This window comes from Balaenoptera borealis (assembly GCF_965194805.1).
Source record: "Balaenoptera borealis genome assembly, chromosome: 6".
Taxonomy (NCBI): Eukaryota; Metazoa; Chordata; class Mammalia; order Artiodactyla; family Balaenopteridae; genus Balaenoptera; species Balaenoptera borealis.
The window spans coordinates 52,284,456-52,300,888 of NC_138863.1; the positions used below are offsets into that span (position 1 = coordinate 52,284,456).

Below are 16,433 nucleotides of genomic sequence, written 5' to 3' on the forward strand. Positions count from 1 at the left end.
GAAAATTAATTAGAAGAGGTATGCTTACATCTTAAGATTCATTTCACATATGTCTGAATCTGCTCATTTACAATGACATTCATCCCTTTATAGTATAAATATAAACATTAGGATATAAACATATGCTATAAAGACAGCCTTACTGAAACAGATTCAATTTTTGGACTATAAACATTCACCCAGAAATCTCCTTTTAAATTACCAAAAAACCCCTCTTCCTTTTTCATCATTGTGTGTTTGATTTATTTTCATGAATGCTTTTAATGTTTTCAGGAACAAGGAATAAAGTGTTAAGTAACTAACAGCTTGAAGCTCAGGAATTACTTGATTATTTCTGACCCATCCTTGAATTCAAAAGAGCTTTAAAAATGAAGGAAAAAACTCATTAGTCAATTAGAACTTTTCTCTACCAGTTTTATGTACTTCACAATAAAGCAGCATCCACAACAGAGTTTATTTCAATTTATAAAATACGGTAAATTTTATACTCACCTACATATCCATTATTATCTGCATCAATTTGTCCAGATATAGACTGTCCAAACATACTTAATGATTTGCTGATTTGAAGCCCTTCAATTCTCTGAAAAATAGTAAAGTTGAGTGGGAAACAGGATTTGAACACCTAATATCCCGGAGAAACAATGATTTAGTTAAATAATGAGTCCTGGTACATGCCCTGGCACATTATTAACAAATGCATCGTAGTTAAGTCAAATACACATGTCTAAGAGAAAGAGTAGTTTCCAGCTTGAAGTGGGAAGTTGACATCTATTTTGTGACAAGAAAAAAATCACTTTCTTTACTTTGTGAGCAAAGGGAAAATTATGCAGTAAAGATCTCCTAAAACAGTCCTGACACTCTCTCCCCAGTCTTTTTTCAGGCTCTGTGTTTATTTCCCTGAGCAACATGAGTAACCAAACAAATAATAAGAAAATAAGACATCTATGATCACTTAGTGGAGCCTACTACTGAGGTTTATAATAACCACCTCATTTAGCCAGATTGCTTCCTAGTATTTGACAAGGACAACTCAAGTCTGATATGTGCTTCCTATCCCATGTGTTTAATTTCATGTCCAGATACTGATTTACAAGTATCAGGGTTGTCCATTCTAAGAGAATCAGTATTCTTTACTAGACAAGTATATATCTTTCGTGTTATCTAGAGAACAATTTACCTATTTTTGCCTAATCAAAGATAACAGTACTAGCTAATGTTTCCGTAAGAGTACCTTCGGAAAAACTTCTCTTCTCTGCATGTGTATGTAGTTTTTTCTACGCAGTGACATGCCCTGATTTTTCAACATGTGAAAGTAAAGTCAGAGTTAGATCAGGGAACTTTATTAAAGTGCTCTCATCTTACTGCTCTGCACTAAAAGGAACACAGAGTATCATATGAGTCTTTGCTCTCCCTGTGCAATCTCCATGGAACATGGGGCTTTAGCCATAGGGCAAGACACAGTTAATCAAATCCAAATGGGCTTATTTGGAATAGTATGGGTATTACCTCAGAACATAAATTTGATGAAATGCAGAGAGAATGTCTTTAATAGGTTAAATACAAGCTAGAATGGAAGTGAACCAGAACTCTTATTTATGAAAAAAAATGGTTTCAAAGAGTTATTAATGACCCTAAAAATGAGGCCATCTACTGTTATTGTAAGAAAATGGTGAAACAGTATTAAGTATTTGAAAGACTAAATTAAAAAAAATAAGTCCACATTAATGCTGGAAGTTTTAAGAAGGATTTTATTATCAATGCTTCTTTTGAAAGTATTAATAGAATAGTATTATCCTACCTGTGAGAAGGCTGACGAGATCCCATCTGCTCGGCCATTGTAAATATAAATAGCACCTCGCAAGTCATCTTCCTGTGGAGCTCCAATAGCAACATCTATTCAAGAATGTAAATGACAGAAAATAAATTCTTAATGCAAAGAATGCAACTCTGAAAACTAACCTTCATCCTCTTTAATTAATATCACATAAGAAAACTCCTTATCAAAAAACACTTTTCTCACTGGACAGAAAAAAATTATAAAATACTGTTACTGTCATAACAATGTAGTGGATTGTACAGATAAGTCTGTGTGTGGAAGCAGCTTAGAGTCTTAGGGTCTTAGAGGCAGGCTAACAGAATGGTTAAGGACACAGGTCCTACAGCCAGATGGCCAGGCCTGACCCCAGCACTGCCCTCGTGCCCAGCTGTGCTACGCTGGGCCCATTTCTTAACCTCTCTGTATCTCAGTTCCCTCACCTCAGCACAGGATTGTAAGAGAACTCATCCTCGGCATAGAAAGATGTAACTCATGTGAAGTGCTTAGAGCAGTGTGTAGCACATAATAAGTTATTATCGTCTATAAATACTATAACCACAAGAACCCTTATTTTGAGCTCTAAGTTTTACTTTATTTGCAAAATGACTTCTGAATTAATTCCTGTTCCAATGAAAGTAATTAAAGTATCTGTTAAGGGTATGTTTTCACATAAGAAAACCAAGAGAAAATAGAAACTATGAATAACATGGTTGCTTAAGTGCTATAAATACAAAGTACATATAGTACTGAACTATTAAGAAGGCCCAGCTCAATTTAATTCCAAGCAGAAGATATTGAAGTATATTCGGTCTTTGGCTATCTAATATATAGATCCAAACTCTTACTTCCTAAGATGACACTTGGATCTATTATATAATATCCTAAAGTTCTAGCTATCATTATAGAAATAAGGAGAATATACGTTATTAATAATAATGTTTTTCCATGCCTAAGCAACACCATTGGGATAAAACATAGAGAATAAACAGAGATATTTGACAACTGTTTTTACTTTCCATTTGAACATTTATTTCACTGTTAGTTTAAACCGTAACAATTATCATTAGTATGATCATAATAATCGTAACATCACCTAGCATTTATATACTGTTTACAATGCAGGCATTGCACTAGAGGCTTTACATACGTAATTCATGTTATTCTCACATAACCCACTGTAACCAGTGTAACTCTCACAACAGCTCTATCAAATTCTTTTTGATCCTCACTTTTTATAGATGAGGAAACTGAGGCACAGAATGTAACTCACTCAAGGTCGCAGAGCCAGGATGTGGTAGAGTTGGGATTTAAACCCTGCAGTCTGGCTCCACAACCTGTGCTCTCCATCACCATGTTCTATAAAATCATCAACAATAAAGTTATGACCAACATTCTCCCCTCCTAGCACCTGCTCCTCTTCTGTGTGAAAGAAGTGCTCAATATATGATTTGATAATATATAAGCATTTCAGGAGCACATAAAATAATACAGCATATAGTTTACAGTTGCAGAACTTTATTATGGTTCTGCTCAAAAAAATATTCAAACATATAGTCCAGAAGTCAGATGACAGGGCTCAACATAAAAAACCTACACGAAAAATAAGTGGTCTTGCCAAAAGCATTTCATGGCTAAAATGCTATCATCTGTCTGTCTGGTCACATTGGTTGAATAGGTTTGTCTATTACCTATTTAACTTTCTCATACTTTTGATGAAATTTTTATACTGGACTCTTGCCAAATTGATTGGTTATCTTCTTAGAAAATGGCTTGTTTTGCTTTTCTAAGGACACAGAAAATATATTCTAATTTTTTTCTTTTGAAGAATAAAAAAATGATGTCATGAATGCCAAAATTACTGAGGTCTACTATGCAAAACACCACAAAGCTGTGCATAGTAAAAGGACATTAAGTCTGATTTGCATCTAAGACTGGAGAAGGAAGGAAAAAGAACAGGTGGGTTTTTCATCTCTTTTCTACACAATCCCACACACTCTGTCATGAACGTGAAGTAACTTCACTCATATCCCAGAAAAACAAACTAAGTTAGAAGATGGGGAAAAAGAATAGGGAATCACATAATGAAAAATTAAACATAGATGCCCTGCTGGCTCACCCAGGCAGATAGCGTGAGACGGCGGAATTAAAGACCTCAGTAAAGAGCTAGGACACACTGAGCCTACTTCCAAATCAGCATGGTCTTGGCTAATATCTAAAATGTAGAAAACACATAGCCATGGGCAAAGCAGAAATGCTATTCAGCCATAAAAAAGAAGGAAATCCTGTCATATGCAACAACCATCTGTGTATGTGCACATGAGAAATGGAAAAATCATTCTCAAATATTTTAATACATTCAAAATAGTGAATACTCTTCCTCGGATGTGTCAATTAAAAGAGGATGTGGAAGGAATCATAAGTAAACAAAATAAGTATTTTACTAAATGATGATATTGTTTTTAAAAGAAAGAATTTTACTATTTTATATAATATATATGAAATATCAAGGTGCAAAAAACATGTTTTTTTCACAGATATTTATTAGGTTGGGTCTAAATTTACCACTTATATAATGTTTATTTTTTCATGTCTTAATCTTATATTCCATTTGATTGTAAAACTATAAAAAGGAGTGCCACTATTTCCTACATTTACATTCATTATGGCACATACTCTATACCTGGCATGGTACAACTGACAAAAAAATCTTATTTAAGAGGGCTCACTGGAAGCATATATTCAATAACCAACTAGCTTTCTCCTTGTAGAATAACATATTTTATACATTTAAAGTAGAATGAAGCATTTAGGCATAAGAAGATATTAAGAAAGTGAGAATTTACAGTACTCCCTCACTTATGTCCAGTATCCAAGTAAGTTTTGACCTACTTCTACCATATACCAATTGCCAATGACCATATCTAGAAGACAATTCTGAGTCCTGAAAATATCGAATACTTATTTGCTGAACTCGAGGAATTATACACTCTCCCTTCAAACCCATTCATCATTTTAGGCACAGTTTTAATAGACTTAGTTACCACTTAGAACTAGATTGAAAAAAAAGCAAAGTTTGAGAGGGAAGGCTGGTGGAGAGACAGATACTTCAACAGCAGGACTGATATCTAGGCAACAGTCACAGTTCTGATGAGACCATCTATTCCATTATTGAAACGCACCCCTATCGAGTGGTAAATATCCACTGTCCATGAGTCTGCCAGTTGCCCCCTTATCACCGCTCAGGACTCTCTCCTGGGATCCCCAAATCTTCCCACAACAGGGCAGCTGAACAAGGAAAGCCTGGCACAGCAGGGGGCGCTTTCAGAGCCCGGCTCCAGCTCTGTGGCCAGCCTCTGTTGGGTTTTGTCAGTGTCTTTACTACACTGATAGTTAAATACTGTTATCCAGTGAATCTATGATGCACATTTTTTTCCCACATTTTCATATTCCTGAAATCAGGGTCCTTCTTAAAATAGAAAAATAGTGAGTCGCAGCTTAAGAGGCACCATTTTTTCAGGGGCACATAAAATAATGACTTATAGTAAAACAACTTATAATCAATGGTGCCTTAGAATCAATGAAATAAGGTATGTTGAATATCATTCTTTATTAACAGTAGTAAGAATCAATAGCTGACGACTGAGAAGAAATCAGGGATAACACTAAAGAAAAAAAATTTAGCATGCCAGTCTGCCTCCATTTTCTATAGAAAGGCAAACAACATAAAACTCCAATTATATTCTTTTCCATGTGCCACTTTAAAAGTGGAAATCACATACCAAATTGGATACTTTTAATTACCTTCAAAGCCATCATTATCAATGTCACCAAGATTGACTATGGATTCCCCAAATCTTGCAGCATATTTGTCACTTCCAATGAGCTCTATTTCCATTTCGTTCATTACTGCTCCCTAGATAGAAAGGGGGAGAAAGGTGTCATTATCACACAACTTTACACATGATTTACTGTTGTAATTGGGTATGGATTTTTTCTTAATGCTTCAAACAGGTTGGACAAACTATAGCCTGAGCTTTAGTACACACATCTCAGTTCAATTCAATAAATATTTATCAAGTATGTCAACACATATAATAGTATGATTAGAGCTCAGAGGACAAAAAAAAAATCGTCAAACTCATGATCCCTAGCTTTGAAAATCCAATAAATCATTTTGATAATTCAATTTAGCAAATATTTAGTGAGTTCCTAGTAAAGGCAATGCACTGTGCAAAGACTGAATGGGTGAAAGGGGACAAGGCAGTGTGTGTATAAGACGCTCCCTTTCCAGAAGAAGCCCCCAGTTACAGGGAAGGCATAGTACAAGCATGTAAATGACTTAGAAGTACAGACTGCTTTGCAATATTGACAAGCAAGGAGAGCATATCTAATTGTGAGAGCCAGCAGAGATTTCAAGAAAGGAGGTGGTGGTCAAGGTGGCTACTGAAGGATGGGCAAAGTTTTGATATACAGAGAAAATAAACAGCAAAACACAAATTGCAAAGAATTTGGCTAAAATCAACAGTATGTGCGATGAATGAGACAGAAAAAAGTCAGACTAGAGTCTTATGGGGTGGGACTTTGAAGGCTGGGAGAAATTTACTCTCAATTTAGAAAACAAGACAGAGCCACTGAGGGTTTCTGAGTTGAGGAGTGACATGACTGAAGCTGGCCTTGGTGATCTTTTTCCAGCAGCACTGAAGCATGGATTGGTCAACTGTTGTCTCTGAAGTTGGAAGATGAGTTATTACAATTAGACACTCAATAATGTTTCAACAGGAGCTGTTGCAGTAACAGCTGCCAGACCTCTTTCCAAACTCTGATCATGTCACTCCCTTGTATTAAAAACAAAAACAAAAACAAACCCCATGCACCACTCATCACAGATCCTTCCCTCTTCTCAAACAAGTCTATTCATTCCCATAGCACACATGTTCTTCCCCTTGTGAAGTGCCCTTTGCCTTTTATTTTCCAACTAAAAAATTCCTATACTTGCTTTGCTCCTAGAGAAATGCCTAATTTAAAGAGCAGAAAGCAGAAGAGGCGAGGACGAAGGTGCAGACCTAAGACAACACAAAGGCACTGAAGTTCCAGGGGGAGAGTTTCAAGAAGTGGTGATCACTATTCTTCAAGTATTCTCCAGGCACAGAATGGTGACCAAGAGTCCACTGGGGACCCCTGAGAGCTATTTTAGCAGAAGTAGGTGGAAGCCAGATTCATTCAAGTATCATTCTTTCTTGAGTTCATTCAAAAACAATTACTGAGCACCAACTTGTCCAGGGCTCTTTCAAGCCCTGAGGAAACAGTAGTAAATAAAACAGATGAGTCCTCTCCACACGGTGTCTACACTCCAATGGAAGAACCGACAGACAACAGCAAAGCAAACCAATAAATATATAATATAATGTCAGGTAGTGGTTAGTGTCTTTTTAAAGTTAAGAAACAGGAAGTTGGAAGACAACAAAAGAAGAGTAACTTACGCAAGAGGTTTTAAAAGCTGAAATCAATTATAAAATTAACCCCAGTATTCAACAGCGATGCCCTCTCTTGAGTGATGTAGAAGTGAGGGGCGAACAAGAGGATAGTCTAATGGGTAGATCTCCTCCCTTGCCCTTTAAGCAAAGGCAATTCACTTTTATCTGTTTTTCATATTGGGATTGCTTAAGATTTCAAGGGGAAAAACGGTTCTATTATTGCCTTACTTTAGGCATATATGCTACTGTTTAAACTGTTCTCAAAAACTTTAAAGAGAAAGAAAAGTATGCAGCTAGCATAAGGAAGACCATTTATGGATAGGAAAATGTGAAATATCTATATAAGAAAAAGTAATGCCTGATTTCACTACTAATGAGATATGAATGATCACTTCATAAATGATATGCTTTTACTATTAAAATTAAGGTTTAAACAGTCTAGGAACTCCCAGCACGAAAATAACTTTCCTGCTCTATATTTGGAACATTAAGAATCTCTCAGCTTTGTAAGACTGAGTATTTTCTCTCTTAAATTGTAAAGAGTTTAGCCTGGTGCTTAATGTAAATACTTACTAAATGCTCTGAAACAACTGATTTAAAAAAATACCTTCTGGAAACAGATTTTACTTTGTTAAATCCCAAATGAAAATGCTATGACTTAAGAAATGAACCAATGGTCTCACAAACCTGTTCTTGGTCTTAAATCAAAGAAACAGGCCAACAAGACCCCATTAAGGCCCTATCAATTATTTCTTTTGATTTGATGCCAGGAAGATAGACTGTCAAGATAAGGCCAGCAGAACTCTTTAAATTGAATTGTCAAGTGGTCAGTTTCTATTCCAAAACACCCCCCAGAACTGAAAACTCAACCATAAGCAAGTAAACACCTATTTCTACAACTACTATATCTACTTTGGAATAAACTATGTCAATTTTACATTCTTATCAGGAATATAATCTATATAAATTGTGCAAATTAACATCTTATCAAAGCATATCTTGTTTCCAATTGTTTTCAAATCAAGAAATTAAAAACATTTCATACTTTATCTTCTACTTCTAGTAGTGTTTTATAATTACCAAATTACATTGGGACATTCACCATCAAACCAATAGGACATTCACATTTTTAGGGCTGTATAAAAATCATTCTTTCAAATTAGAGTTGCATCATAATAAAACTGGAAGAAACTGCAACTACTTGAGTAAACACATACAAGCTGTGCATTGAGAAACTCCAGACAATTGATCTCATACTTGCAAGATATCAGAATGGGACAGTGGCCCATTCATCACCATATTCCATTTCATTTTTAAAGCATCAGTACAATACCACAATTTTTACTTTCATCAGTAAAATAAGCCTTAAAATCTATAGTCTCAGAACTTTGGAATAAGAAAAGCATCAGTTTCGATCAAAATCCCATACATGGCTTCCAATTTGCGGCCAACCAGACTTACAGAGCCAGAGTTGATGTACACAAACACTCTTCCTTCCTCCCTGACGGTGCTCTGCACGGGAGCTCCCACAAGTAGGTCTGAGAAGCCATCTGCGTTGAGGTCCACGGCACAGATAGAAGCTCCGAAATAAGACCCAAGCTGCTCCAAGGCAAACCAGATCCAGTCATTGAGAAAAAAGCAGAATTACTCACCAAAGCCCTCAGTGATAGCAAAGGTAGAGACATATTACCTTTTTACCTTTCATTTCATGTAAGATATTTAGTTCTTTTGCATCAATGCTGAATATGTATGCCTGCAATGGGGAAAAGAATTCAGAAAGGTCAGACTGCTATCACATTAAAAATGTTTCAGTCAATCAAAACATTAATTTTCATAACTTGTAATTGCTCAAATATATTTTTGAAAAATCCTTTTCAGAGTGATACAAAAGGTTTAGGGAACCAAGTTCACATTAAGATGCCTTCCTTGAAAAACTACCTTCTCAGGAACAATCTTACTGTTTCCTTAGAGAGCACAGAAAATTCATATAGCTGCTTCACTTCCTTGTACACCAGAAACTACCACAACATTGTAAAGCAATTATACTCCAATTAAAAGAAAAAAAAAGAAAACGTTGTTTGTCTCAGTCTTCAAAGTAATGTTCATGCAGCAATGTAACAAAAACTAGAACGAGAAATAACATTTTGTTCTTTCTAGTCTTAACACAATTGTACCAGGAATGTAGCTGCCTTGATTTGCCTTCAGCTATAAACTTATTAACCAATAAAAGTATTCCTTGGACATCTTGAGACAATTCTATCTCAGAAACAATTACTCATAGGAAAGAAGAGCCTCATTTGACTTATGTAGTCTTCCTGAAATCTTTCCTGCTCAATTTTATCTAAAAGCCATACGACTTTCACCCGTTTTACCACTAAATGCGGCACACTGCTCATCATTTCCAGCTTCACTGCTTAGAATTTTGGCAGTTCCTCCTGTAATATCGTATCCTCTCATGCAATCTATATGAACCTTTTCGAAGAAATAAATATAAAAATGTAACTCTTACTTTACCAATCTGTTCATGTTGAGGGGCTCCTCCAACTACTTCGGTAGTGTGCCGACTCCGAAAATGACCGGCTCCAACTGAGTATCCTTCAAGAAAATGGAGACAAGTATGAGAATCATCATTCGCAATGGGTAAAATTCATTATCATAAATCCACTTATAGAATGGATCATAAATCCATTCATGATTAAATGAGACTGAATTCAAAATGACTACAGTAAATAGAGTTTTAAGAATATTTAGAATAGCAATACTCAAAATTGGTTATTACATGCTTTAAGCAATTATTAATCTGTGTGTTAATGTGGCTTATATGTTTAAGTCTTAGAAACTAAAGATAGCACCTTTACACGTGGTTTGTTAGTCTCTGTATATTAGGACATGGTAGTTTCTACGATTACAACAGAAATATTTTAGCGTATATAAAATATAACATTTTGAACTTTAAGTAAAAAAAAAAGTCTTCTTAAACTTCAACTTTTCTTGCCCTGAAACCTTCCTATTGTGATAAAACTGTATGATTACACAAAAGGTAAAATATTCTTATTTCATTATGTGATAAAAGGCATAATACTAAGTTACATTTTAAAAATAATGTTTCAAGATATCCTTCAACCATAAACAAGTAAATGCTGAACTGTAAATGAATTCCCTCCATTTTAAAATAACTTCCTTCTGTATGAATGGGGGGGGTTCACTTCAAATGTGAACAGCCTATACTCAGAAATAATTACAATAAGAATGATAAAAATAGTTATGCTCTGGGAAATATTCTAAGAACTTATGGGGCAAAGGTTAATGGGCTGTTTTTAGACCCATGTTCTTCATAATGTTACCCATTGTCTAGAATGCTGTCCGCAGTCCCACTGACTTTCAGTTGGTCCTTGAAGAAACTATACTTATTCATCCATGCATGATTAAATGAGTTAATTCATGTAGAGTGCTTACAAAAGTTCCTAGGAGATGACAGGCACTCAATAGATGCTATCTTTATAATAACAAGTTGACTGCATAAAGATATAAGCTTACAAGTGATTTACTGCAAAAGAGGAAGCTAAACCAGGAGTTCCAATCTAAGAATTATATATTGATGATAATAGTTACATACGTAAAATATTAAGTTAACTGAAGTTTCAGAGACTATATCCTTAAAAAGGGAGTTTCTGAAAAGGCTTTTTAATTACTACTGGCCATTTTGATCTTTTGAAGATACAGTTTCCCTTATTTATAATTACTAGTTATCTGTAAGGCAGAGATAATTCGAGTTTGTCCATTTTTATAGTACCTAAATAACTTCCGAATTTCACTTGATTGTGTTTGTCTAAAAAAGCTTTGTATTTATTTGTAGTTATATTGTAGACGAAAAGAGAGCCGGTCCAATAGGAGGATCCTGGAGCTCCCATCACAATTAAGTCCTGTAAGAAAAAAAAATTTATCATCATTTAAAAGTTTAATCTCACCACCCGAAACCTCCTCCAGATACATGCTTTAATAGTGACAAAAATACATTTTTATAAATTTCCGAAATGTAAGCATTTTATGAGTTTAAAAGCACATCAAAAAAAGCCAGAGAAGCTAGCTAATGAATTTTCAGCTAAAATGAGAATTTCAGAGAAGAAACGCTGAAACTCTCACTTCATGCTCATCAGCAGACTTTAAAATCAAAGGTAGAATCACTGAACTCTAGAGTAAGCTTTGGGGAGAAAGGCAATGTGGATTTCTATTAAAGTAAACCCTATCTGGGTAACTCATTAGTGCTCATTACAGAGATAATTGTGTGCTGCCAAAGAGTAAAAAATGGACTTAATTTATTTCAATTTGCAAAAAGCTAATGAATAGGTTCCTTAATAATGTTAGCTTGGAAAAAAAACAACTCAAATGAAATTGGGGCATACTTGATGATAAACGTAGGAATTTAGAAGAAAGGCAAGAGAGGGAAGATTGGAATGAGCAGACACTTGTCTGGTGAAATATGAAAACTTTTCAGCAGTTAAAGCTATGTAACATTTCTAAATTTCCTAAACAATCCAAACTTTGAAAAAAAAAAGTCAATTTAAATATAAAGTAAGCAAACATTATTATTTTTCCATACTAGGCAATATTTATGGAAATTGTTAACCCAAGGCTTGATACAACCTGTCTACAAAGATTTAGAAAACATTTATAACTTCATAATGGGTTGTTGAGAGAAACTGGGAGATTTAGGAGTTGAGTACAATTGTGATCTTTCACTGTGTATGTGATAGTGTTAGAAAAAGAAAAATAGAGTTTGGGACCATATCTCATTTAAGAGGATATTATTAAGTTCTTAAATCTCCCAGTTCTCACACTTCTAATGAAAAGTGTTAACTCATACGCTTCCTCCCCCCCCAATTTAATAACTATATATAACATACCTAGATATTTTCAATGCTTAAATTAACAATTAACTACAGCTACTTTTGATTTCTATTAAATTCTTCATAAAAGTAACCTTCTTTAGTATAGACTTTTAGTTGGTCTTGCGTGACACAGCCATCTAAATATTAATATTTTATCAATACGTATGTCGAATATTGAGTGGTGAAAATTAAGTTGTATTACACTCAAATTTAAGAGACATATTATTTGGGTATTATAAAATTTTTTCTTCAACGCACAGTATCAATCTTCTAAGTCAAATTAAAATTCTATATGTAAACATCCATAGCAGCTATTTTGGGACAATTACCTCTGTGTAAAAACTAGATATTCCAGCTTGACATGATGCAAAATTTTCTCCAAATTTTCTCACATAATCTAAAATAAAGTAGAAAAACAATTCAAGATTTCATTTTAAAACCGACAAAATCTGCATAATTTTGTTTATTTATAAATCCTTATAAGTATACCTTTCAAGAGCTCTTTTACAGTATTATTTAAAAAAATAGTTAAGTGGCAAAATTTAAGGTCACAAATCTCTTCCATGTTGATCTTCAAAATATCCTTGTGAAATAGCAATAGAAAAATCTACCCAGCCTCTTTTCCATGGGAAGAACATGCAGCATACACTCAAAAAGTTGTCAGGTGAGTATCTAAGACAGAGGTAGGATTTGTGGCTTCCAGTTCAGGTTTCCATTTAAAATAGGCTTCCTAGATTTTTGCCTGGCTGAAAATAACAGAGTCAAGATCTGCATGGAGATGGAGGATCTCTTCTTACAAAGCCCCCATGAATGGTTGCTTTGTGAAACTCACTAAGGGCACAAAACTTGCTTTTCCTGAAGAACTGACATAAGTAAACCTCTATGAAGATACAGGACCACATCTTCGTTTTGGCTGTGCTAACCAGAAATGTTAAATAAATTGCTAAGTCATTTATAATGACCACTCCCTGTCATGCTTTTTCATTATTTTTCATATCTTCTCTGGTCCTATACACATTTTTTAAATTAAAAAATATTACCATAATTTTAGGTGTCTTAGGTTTCTGCCATCATGTTTTTTTTTCATAGAATGTGGCTAGGTATATATTTATACATATATTTATTTATATATATATATATTCATACATACATATATATATGTATATATATATATTTATTTGGGGGTGGTGCACATTGTCATCCATGGACATTGGATGTCCATGTACAAAGTCACCCAGAGAACACATGAGAAAATGTACAGGACTGAAATCTACACCCAGGGAGGCACCAGCATTTTGTGAAGGGACCAGCCAGCAGCAGGACAAGAGTTGCAGGACATTAAGTGGTGAAATGCATCACTTCACACCAGTAGAATAGTCAGAAGTGGTTGCTGGGGCAATTAAAAGCCCCAGACATGGGGCCAGCTAGGTGGGAAGGGGTGCTGCAGTTGAGGGGTGTCTTTAGCTTGCATCTCTACTAGACTGTCTTTTGACAGGTTTCCTTCAGCCTATACAGCTAATTCCTATTGTCGAACACTTGCACACTTGATTTTAAAGGGAACCAAGTTCACAAGGGAAAAGGCCTCATCTGAACTGGAGATTATGACTCAGGCTGGTCAGGTTTGCATTATGGAGAGACTGCAAGACCCCAAATGACCATGAAGGCCGCTACAGCCAGGGAGAGAGGCCTCTACTGTGAAATGTTTTAAAGTGTAAACCATAAACTATTATGAAAAAGAGGATAATAGCCAGAGTAAGTTTTACTGCAATGGAGAAGTTAAAATTCACCTTTTTTCTTCTTGGCATTCAAAGGCAAATTAGGAATATAGACGATATAATCTTTTCTATTATATCAAATTCCAGGGAGGAAAGACTCCAATATTAATAAAACCAACTCAATTTGCATACTTGCTCCAAGTTTTGTCAAGTAATAGAAATTTCCTTTGGACACTGGGATAATCATTTTGGTCAGAAAAACTGGAACTTGGCATTCATATATATTTTATTCTTTCCAAAGACACATTTTCAGAATTTTAGTTCTGTTGCAGGTATCATTTTTTCAATACTCTGTTGACATTTACCTCTAACTTTGCTCATTTCAGGTTATGCCCTAGCTCTGCATGCACTAACCATGAGCTAAAATTTTTATGGGAAAGACCTTTCAAACTTAAGATACCAATCCCTTGCAATTTCAAGGAAAACAAGTAAATTTGAGGAAATAAAAAAGACAGTGAGTGGGAAAGATCTGCTTACATTTATACTTTGAATCTTTCTAAATCTTGCTGGAAGCTAAAGGTAAAGCAAGAAACTTAAACAATTTTCTTGCTTCTGCTCATATTTTTCAATCTATTTCATGATTTTAAGTGTCCTGCACTTGCTGGGCATTAGACTCACTTATACTGAATAAAGAATATACTTAATGCTAAAGTGGGAATGCTAAACTAGATGCTAGAATTATTCAAATTAAATTGTAGAATTCCTAGTCCTAAAAACACAGTACATTTTTGAAAATTAAAACAACTGCAATTGGGTAAAAAAGGAAATAATACTCTGAGTAGTTAAAGGAAACATAGCTATTTCAAAGATCCTCCCACCCCAAACCAAACATCCAAAATTGAAAACTGAAGAAACATTTTTAAAGGCATTCACTTATTTCTCTTGATCCAGTTAATATCAAAACCATGCCTTACCTTGATAGCATGGAGCTATTCTTTTACTCAGCTCTGTTCGTAAATCAGAGGGCATTCCATAGCAAACACCCGTGGGGAGCTTATTTTCATTCTTTATGTAAAATATATTTTTCCATCTATGCCCACAAGTCTGAATAAAACATAAAAGTAGACCACATGATGTGAAAGTCACGCCCAGGGTATCTGATTTCACGATGTGATCAGTGGACTAATTTCAATAACCTACCACGATGGAGCCATTTTCTCCTGGCTGTCTGGAAAGCGTGACCCCCAACCATTGATTGTCTCTTTCTTCCAAACAAGTCTTTCCACAAGGTTCTCCATTAGGGCTACCTACAGCATTTGAAAATAATTTTATCATCACTTATCTTGAAAACAGTATTATTCTACAAGAGCAAACAAACACGCATGCTTATTCCCAGTGTTTTTTCCTTCAGCGCTCTGTGGAATACCCCCTTTCTCTGTTTCCCTGTCATCATATATTTGGTGCACATTGTTGGGGTAACCGTCAGTTAATCTGTGCCAACATAATTTTTCTCTCACAGGTGATTTCTGTTTGTAGGAATGCCCTCTGACTGGTAACACCAGGAAGAGATGGCCTTGATATAGGAGATAGCTGACCAACATGACTAAGAGAGGGGAAACCAGTTTAAAACAACATTGGCTGTGCAAGTCCAACTGCATTGTGTAATACTTGGCAAAGGATGTCATCTTTGTTTTGATCATTTATCTAGCAATGTAAGCAACATTTCCAGACAACTTTTCTTAAACGTTTCTTGTACAGAGACATTACGAATAGAAGGACTACAATATGGTCCTCAGCATTTAAGTCACAGTTTGTTGAAGCTGGAGGTGATGATTGAGCATGTGGAAAGCAGCTGTGTATAATTAACATACTAATAATGCCAGCATTTAAAACAAACTGCCCTATGGTTTACATTTAGTGGATTGTGACGTTTTCAACAAAGAAAAAAAGACTTTGAAAAACTGGATTATTTTAGTAAAGAGAAAACTTCAATAGGCACTTTCACAAAGGCATGAATAGCCAGAAAGCCAAAAATAAAATATTACACACGGGTAATACTTCTAAACTGTGCAAGAAAAAGTGATCATCCCAGTAATTTTGTTTTTGTTAAAGTGACTTATTTGCTTTGTAGCTGGGATCCTGTATTAAATGTGATTTCAAGTAAGTGATTTTGGGGGAGAATAAGATACAGTATATTGAGATTCCTTTCGCTATTTCCACCCACTTCAATTGCCACATGACAGTTCCATGCCAAAGGCAGATAAATACATTTGCATCAATTTGACTGGATAAGGACATGGAACTTTTTTTTTTTTAACTTAATTTTGGTACCAAGTTTTCATACACTGATAGGGACCACACTCTAAATCATCAAGCACTTATAACCTTGACCCCTAGATAATGCTTCCTGGGCAAACTCAGAATACCTTCATAGATGAGGTTAGTATTAGAAAGTGAAATTATTTGCAGTAAGTCTCCTGGGTAAGAGAGATTTTAAGGAGTGTGGAAAGATATTTGTGCATACATTTTATGAACA

The 16,433-nt window shown here is 35.0% G+C and overlaps 1 protein-coding gene and 1 long non-coding RNA gene across 2 annotated transcripts in view; both read right to left on the reverse strand.

The window, feature by feature from the left end:
- LOC309631339 overlaps positions 1 to 16,433 on the reverse strand; it is a 424,491-nt gene that overhangs the window by 344,920 nt on the left and 63,138 nt on the right. The gene's annotated exons all lie outside the window — the stretch shown is intronic.
- Positions 1 to 16,433, reverse strand: part of ITGA4 (integrin subunit alpha 4) — an 80,357-nt gene that overhangs the window by 46,619 nt on the left and 17,305 nt on the right. The window contains exons 3-12 of the mRNA XM_082397515.1: positions 15,098 to 15,204; positions 14,872 to 15,001; positions 12,512 to 12,579; positions 11,087 to 11,216; positions 9,803 to 9,888; positions 8,984 to 9,046; positions 8,755 to 8,892; positions 5,621 to 5,732; positions 1,802 to 1,896; positions 493 to 583 (exon numbers count right to left, since the gene is read on the reverse strand). Of these exons, the coding sequence (XP_082253641.1) occupies positions 493 to 583; positions 1,802 to 1,896; positions 5,621 to 5,732; positions 8,755 to 8,892; positions 8,984 to 9,046; positions 9,803 to 9,888; positions 11,087 to 11,216; positions 12,512 to 12,579; positions 14,872 to 15,001; positions 15,098 to 15,204 (1,020 nt within the window). The remainder of the gene's footprint in view (positions 1 to 492; positions 584 to 1,801; positions 1,897 to 5,620; positions 5,733 to 8,754; positions 8,893 to 8,983; positions 9,047 to 9,802; positions 9,889 to 11,086; positions 11,217 to 12,511; positions 12,580 to 14,871; positions 15,002 to 15,097; positions 15,205 to 16,433) is intronic.